This window comes from Adiantum capillus-veneris, chromosome 8 (genome assembly GCF_014529385.1).
Source record: "Adiantum capillus-veneris isolate H3 chromosome 8, ASM1452938v2, whole genome shotgun sequence".
Lineage (NCBI taxonomy): Eukaryota > Viridiplantae > Streptophyta > Polypodiopsida > Polypodiales > Pteridaceae > Adiantum > Adiantum capillus-veneris.
In genome coordinates, this window is record NC_140938.1 from 153,511,973 (window position 1) to 153,519,806 (window position 7,834).

General features: G+C 43.6%; 1 protein-coding gene across 1 annotated transcript in view; it reads left to right on the top strand.

Moving 5' to 3' along the window:
- The window catches only part of LOC147453191 (glutamate receptor 3.5-like), a 91,858-nt gene extending 85,315 nt beyond the window's left edge, over positions 1 to 6,543 (top strand). The window contains exons 4-5 of the mRNA XM_086518662.1: positions 5,325 to 5,725; positions 6,148 to 6,543. Of these exons, the coding sequence (XP_086374788.1) occupies positions 5,325 to 5,725; positions 6,148 to 6,483 (737 nt within the window). The 3' untranslated portion in view covers positions 6,484 to 6,543. The remainder of the gene's footprint in view (positions 1 to 5,324; positions 5,726 to 6,147) is intronic.
- The last annotated feature ends 1,291 nt before the right edge of the window (positions 6,544 to 7,834 follow it).

Below are 7,834 nucleotides of genomic sequence, written 5' to 3' on the forward strand. Positions count from 1 at the left end.
TGAACCTCTCCTTAAGCCTTCCTCTTGTTTCCACTGCTAGTGCAGCACTTGATGATTCTCCTGTGCTTTTCCTTCGCATTTCCTCGCTTAGGAGAACACCCACAACATCATTAAACTTAAGAGTATTTGTGCCAGAGATAGAATTACTTACAGCCATCACAAGGCTATCCCAACTATCCGGTAGAGATGATAGTATAAGGAGAGCTTGCACTTCGTCATCGAAATTGATTTTCACTGATCGAAGTTGACTTATGTTTGTGTTAAAGTCATTTAGGTGTTCTGCAACTGAACCATTCTCTGCCATCTTTAGATTGAACAAGCGCTTCATAAGAAATACCTTATTGGATGCCGATGGTTTTTCGTAGAAGTCGTTAAGTGACTTCATCAAGTCCTCCGTGTTCTTCATCTCCGAAATATTGAAGGCCACCGTTGACGCCAAGCTTAACCGGATTGTTCCCAGTGCCTTTCGATCAAGGACAATCCATGCTTCATCTGCCATTGTTGCGGGCTTCTTCGCAAGACCGCTTAGTGGCAAATAGAGGTCCTTCTGGTAGAGATAGTCTTCAATTTGCATCTTCCAATGTTGGTAGTTTTTGCCGTTGAACTTCTTAATCTTGAGCTTTCCTTCCTCCGCCATAACTCCCACTCAATTCAAGGAATCCTTTCCTTGAGATAATTTAGCTACGAGCAAACCTTGCTCTGATACCAGTTGTTAGGAAATAAGACGTAGCTAAATAGATAATTGAGTAGATTACTTAATGGAGAGAGACAGATTTATATACACGAGATTATAGAGTAGAGAGAGAGAGAGAGAGTACACACGATATATGTGGTTCACCCAATGTGGGCTACGTCCACGGGAAAGCAGCCACTCAATGGCTTTAGTACTTCAAAACAAGAAGTAGTTTACAAAGGGATTATACCCTTAATGGAGCTCCCGCCTTGCTTCACTCTCACCACCTCACACTCACCTTGTTACATCAACTTCACACTATGAAATGTGTGTAGAAATGGCCTCCTTTTATAGGCCAAAAGGGTTGCCCTCTCTTATGAGAGACAGCCATGTGTAGTCGCCCTTGTGCGAATAAGTCCAAATCAGACCCTCCAATCCGCCCATGTGTGGCCGTCCTTGAGAAGACAAGTCCGCTTTTGAATTCGGCCACCGACCATTGAATTCGGCCACCGGCCATTGACTTTCGACCACCGGCCACCGGCCATTGACTTCCGACCACCGGCCATCGGCCATTGACTACCGGCCACCGGCCAACCGACCGATTGTTTTCCGACCACTTTCCGGCCGCCGGCCGGCCATAATATTCCGGCGAAAAGAAATATTCCGGCGAAAAAAAGTCTCAGGGGCCTCCGCCCCCGAGGCCTTTAAAGTTGCTCCTGATTCTTGTCCGTGAAAATTTTGATTTCCGGTGAGTGATTTTCCTTCACGCACGATGGCTTCTCCTCATAATGGGGGCTTTACAAATGTGCGCTTTTACCACAGAAAATTACAAGAGTAAATCAGGCTCCATACTTAACATTCGAAATAGTCCCCCCCCCCCCCCCCCCCCCCCCCCCCCCCTCCCCTTCTGAGGATTATGTCTGCTTAGCATGATTTTGTGTCTATTTCATATGAATGATTGAATAGTGTTCGAAGCATTTATCATTGTTTAGAGTGAAATTTGAATGCTTTGCAACTTCTCTCAAGGAAAGCTTAGGAGCTCACCTGCCATTTTATGATTTGGTTTGCCCGTTTTTTGAGTTGAGAAATTTATAAAGCTTGCGAGCTTGAGAGATTCATAAAGTGTGCATCTCAATAAGAGAGCTCAAGTTTGAGACTCCAACAGATAGAAATTTGATATCTTCTGGGAATGTCAAGGCTGGTAGGGATATTCAAATTGATGATATGAGTCAACTCCTAAGATTTTCTCAATAGGTGTGTATGAGCGTGTCTAGTACAAGTTGAGGTCAGAAGGAGAGTTAAGCTACACATAGTGAGAGGTCTTGAGTTCAAGACTAGCCAGATTAGATCTTTGAGATCTTGAGGGATTGTCTCTACGCTTTACAATTTACCTTTTGATGACGTTTTGCGGCTGTACACAGTCTTGAAGACCATAAAGTGGAAAATGGTTTTATTTTTAATTAATAAAACACTAAAAAACTACGTTGGACACCAAAAACAATGTGGGGGGGGATAGAAGAGAGTCACAGGCCATTAGGTGTCTCAAGAGCAAGCAGGTGAGGAGAAGGAGAGCAAGAGATGAGGGGTGCCTGTGATGGGTGTGCATCCTCCCATGAGGAGGATGGCGTTGTCTTATGTGTGGAGAGAGAGAGAGAGAGAGAGAGAGAGAGAGAGAGAGAGACTTGCTATAGCACACAATAGAGAGAGAAGCTTCTTGTGAGCAAGGTGAGGAGAAAGGAGTCATCAGGAGACCGCTAGGTAAGAAAGAAAGAGAGACAAGTTTTCCGAATGCAAGAGAGCGTTATGTGTGTGTGTGTGTGTGTGTGTGTGTGACTGCTTGTGTTAGAGAGAGTGTGTGTGTGTGTGTTATATTGTGTGCGTATGGGGGTTAGAGAGAGAGAGAGAGAGAGAGAGAGAGAGAGAGAGAGAGAGAGAGAGAATCTTTTTGCACTAGCGTTTGTAGTAGAACCAATGAAAGAAGTATAGAGAGAGAGAGAGAGAGAGAGAGAGAGAGATTAAAAAAGAGAGAAAGGTGAGAGAGAGATCTTTTTGTGCTTCCTATGTGTGTACTTGGGATATTGCATGTGTGTGTATGTTTGTGTGTATGAGAGTAAGATAGAGAGAGAAAGAATACACAATTTATACACCTCTGGAGTCCACTCTCAAAGTCACTAAGGTGTTCCCTTAGCACTATCTAACACGGGATATTAAATGAAGCTAAGGTGATGGAATCAACGTCGAAGAAGTGCAGACACGAAACCAAAGACACGCACGGACATTGGAAAGGGGAAGTGGGAAAACACCTAGCACTCACAGAAATGCCTCTCTGTGGCTCAAGGCTTTCACAACACCCCTATCCCCTAGTAATCACCTTCAAAACTTGCCATTTGCACACGCAAACACCGACCACATCGCGACAATGCAAGCACACACACTAATTGGAGAGCATGAATGCAGACCACAAACTTGTTGTGATCGCACACACCCGAACACCACCTTTTTCCTCTCTCTTTGCACCACACCACAAGAAAATCGGCCCAGGGGCGACACACGCACACACACTCATCCGGCAAGAGAAGCAAAGACAAGTAGAGGAGAGGGGGGAAGGGGAAAATCGATAGCGAAGCTTCAATGGTGAACTCCGGCTTCTTCTTCAAAACACGTACAAAGCTCTCACCCAAAACCAAAATGGCCAAAAAGCCCTTTCAACTGCGTGTGAATTCCCTTTTATAGGGCCTTTACAAAGCATAAAAAAGAAAAAAATTGGTATTATCTGACTCGTGCAAGCAATTCAAGCCTCTTTTGGCATTTATTGTGCATTGTCTACAAGTGGCACACGTATCTCCTTGCATGGCTTGACACAATGGCCACGTCTCGGCTTCTCTCTCTCATAACACTGCGTGGAAATTGCCTCTCCCCTTTGATCCACATGAATAGCACCCTAGGGGCAACGACGGCGCCATCGTTGCCTTCCAAGGTCTCCTTCAAAAATCTTGTTGCTCTTGTGGGCATGCGAAACCACCTCGGGCAGGTCCTACCACATCATCAACTACCAGCGGGCGCTGTCAACGGCAAAGGCCATCGCAACAACCACCGAACACCCGACTCCACCATCGCCGCCCCCACGCACGCGCACACAACACCGTCGGTGCCGGACGCCATAGCCAAGAGAGCTCCCCTCCGCTCTCTCTCTCTCTCTCTCTCTCTCTCTCTCTCTCTCTCTCTCTCTCTCTCTCTTGTGTTTTTCATAGGGAGTACACGTCTCAGCTCTTATAGCCCGTGTCCGGGTGTGTTCACAGCGCATATGGGATGATATTCGGCCATGTGGCAGCCTCCCAAGGACTAGCCCCCAAGGCTCGAGAGTAACTAAAAAAAAAATCACAAACCTCATTTTTTCCGCAACTTGGTTCTCAAGGATCTAGTGACCAAGCCATCAAACCCCATGCAAAACTTACATACTAAGACTCCACTCCATCTGGTAAACGTGAATTTTGGTTGTCCGAAGGCCTCAAATTGAGAGCCCAAAATCTGAAAAAAATCATCTGGTATAGCCCCACTGACAAGTGTCGTCAACTTCGACCTTCAGTATCTCACCCGTGCGGACTTCGATTGTCGTTCCGTCACTTCCTGTGGCCTTCATACGCTGCATATCCACATACAAACCCTGGCGAGGCTCAAAACCCCTTAGATGACACACTGATTGAGGCGGCCAAACCAGCCCAGAACTGGCCCCTCAATGAAACTTCATCTGCTAATATCTCTCTTACCTGGCTCTGATTTTCGATCTGAAAGGACTGACAGGCTCCACATGATGAGCACTTTAGGCCCATGCATTCACTTCATCACTGGTCCTCTATTTGCAACTGCCTGAATCTGCAACCACTCCCAACTTCAGATCACCATATCTTTCACACCGTGGCTCCATTTGACAAGCCGTCTGGACCAGCTTCTTCAGCACTTCAAGCTCTACATCCTCAAGCAAAAGACCTACTTTTTGAGCATCCTTCTTCTACCACCCTCTCAGGCCCTTTCTGGAACCCTTTGGCCTAAGAAACCACATAAATCATACATTTCAGCTGCACCTTACCTTCCCAAGCCTCATGTACCCCTTGTAGCTACCGCCTGCCACTATTGACTTTTTTTCCCACTTTTCTCTCACCTCGAGATCCGCACGCTTCAACCTCGACGGCCAATCACACCGCTTAAGGGTCATTAAAGACCCGTGTCAAATAGTGCATGATGATTTACTCTATAGTTAGCTCATAGGATCTTTCATCTACTTGACTATCGTTAGTCAGTCGTGACATTTGTTTTGCAATCAGCTCACTTGCTATTTTACCAAATTATAATCCTTTTCTTCATAGAGATAAGAGGTGTTTCCTTTAAAAGTATTTTTACTCAAGAGTTTTCCTTAATGGTAGAATAAAGCCTTTCCTCCAAAGGTCGTGTGTGTGTGTGTGTGTGTGTCGCCCACATGCATGTGTGTGTGTGTGCGCGCGCGGATACAATCACTTTGCATGCGCAAAACACAAAGATATAAGTGCATCTGTGTGAAAATATATATATAAAGATAAAGATAGAGAGCGTGTGAGATAGAGAGAGGAAGGGAAACTTGTAAAGTCATTAGTTTGTCTTTCTTTTTGTGTTTCAGAAGACAACATTAAAAGTACAATAGCCAAACTTGTGATAGTGGCTTGGTTATTTGTTGCAATTCTTGGGGCTTCTAGCTATACAGCAGGATTAAGCTCCTTTCTTACTGCTAGTGCCTTATCATCAAAAAGTTATGACATTCATTCTCTTAAGGATACTAATAACAAGAGTATTGCCATAAGAAGAGGTTCAATTGTCGAAGGATACTTGCTAACCAGATTTCACTTTCCAAAAGATCGATTTAAATACATCAGAGCGACAAGAGACTTTGTCGACAATTTAACTAAAGGGGAAGTTGTTGCAATTGTTGATGAGCGGCCCTATGCAAATTTTATATTGCAAAACATATCATGTGAATACACCATCGTGGGGCAACAATTGACGCATGAAGGTTTTGGATTCGTAAGAACCTCTCTCTCTCTCTCTCTCTCTCACACACACACACACACACACATTGTCTCTCCCTCTTTATCGCATGCATAGGTGTTTCTTTCAGTTTTGGAGTTTAGCCTTCATGTCGAAGATTTCGACACTTGTAAAGGGCTCCCCCTTTTGCCATATTATGTTAGTTTAGATATTTGTGTGTGTGCATTATACACAAGCGTGCAAATCACATGGAATGTTACTTTTTGTAATTGAATGCTCGTAAACATATGTTTGGTTTCGTGAATCTGTTCCGAATATGGCTACAAATGCATACTTTATCTACATTAAAAATTTCACTTCGTAGTTCACAAAAGACAAGTTTTTTTTTTTTGGTATTTACATGTAATATCATTCATCGTTTTGCATTATGACATTTTCAATTACTCCACAATTTTCAGGGATTTAGAAAGGACAGCAATAATTGGGCAAAAGCATTCTCAACAGCGTTGATGAACTTGACCGAAAATGGATGCCTCCAAGGGCTACAAAGAGAAAAAAACATGGATGGAAAGATCCAAGATTGCTCTTCCAACTCATTTAAAGTAACGTGGAGAAACACTTTGCCCCTATTTGTAGTGTTGATTGTTATCACTTACTCTTGCGTGATCATATCATGGGCAAGGTTGAGGCGACAACCAAGTGTACTTGATCAAAGCATTTTGCAGCTTCAAGAGCTTGGGCTAAGAAGGGATGAGCATTATAATCTTGAGCTCTCCGATCTCCTTGTTCTATAATAAATTCATTAGCTAATATTTAATAAAATTAAATGGAGTTTGATATAAAAAAAAAAACTTGTAGGCCTTTCCTTCTCCTCTATGGCATCTACTAACATAATATGACGGAAGGGGAGCTCTTTACACGTGTCACAATCTGCCACCTGAAGGTTAAAGTCCAAAACTAAAAAAAGTCCCTTTCCATGTGAAAGAGCGAGAGAGGGGGAAGAGAGAGAGGCCGCCGAAGGTGGCCAACCATACTAGTGTTTTAAATGGTAAACTTGACATTCATTTGTGTTGGTTGGTCCGTGAGACTCTACACTTATAAGTGAATCCATTACAAACGCTTATCTCTTTTTTATTTATTTTTAGATGTTCCAAGCTTTGCTTCAACTAGTTTTACAAGATTGCGCCCATTCACCCACACCCACATGTCTCAGGGGTTGAACCATAGTGGGTGCGCTTAGAGCCCCTCACTTTTACCACTAGGCCAACACCTCTTGATAAATGCTTATCTTAATCATATGAATTTATCTTCATTAATTAGACATTAATGGTCTAGTTTTGCACATCAATTTGTCTATCCTACTCCACAAACCTTTGTGGTTGTTGAGAGAGAGAGAGAGAGAGAGAGAGAGAGAGAAGGGGGGGGGGGGGGGGCGGGGATATTGAGTGAGCTTTTGGAGCAAGCTAACAAGTGAGCTTTTTTTCCATTTTCTCTTACCTTGCCATGATGCATTCACTCCAAAAACTTGTTTCTGAAGCTCGCTCCCATAATAAGCATTGCCCCTCTCACCCCCTTTCTAAGGGGTATCTTTATTCAAAAAGTGGATGCTTTCAACTAGCGCAGCCTATGCTAGTGATAGTTCAAGGGAAATTGAGTGCACTTGATGCATTAGACCTGTGCAAAAATCCATGAAATACAACCATTGCACCTTTGAAAAGGGCGTCTATATCAACTTTGTGTGCTTTTTGCTTGAGGCACGTATAAGCAATCAATCATGTCCACTTAAAGAATGTCCTTTTACTAGGATTGTCCCAGTATTAGGGCCCTTACCTACCTATGTAGAAAATTATCAAACACAAGCAATGCACCTTTGAATATCTATGTGTGGGTCCAATAATAGCATAGACTCTCAAGATGCATAGATAATTGAATATATAGAGAGAATTCCATCATAATGCATCTATACTATATATTAAGCGGACTGTGATTCCGATGGACACGTGTCATCTTTTGAGCCTCTCGCCAGTCCAGTCCAAAGGTAGACGAATAGACAAGGAGTATAAGAGGTAGCCGAACAGGTAGACCAACTCACCCCGCCATTTCTGCACTACGAGAGAGAGAGAGAGAGAGAGAGAGAGAGAGAGA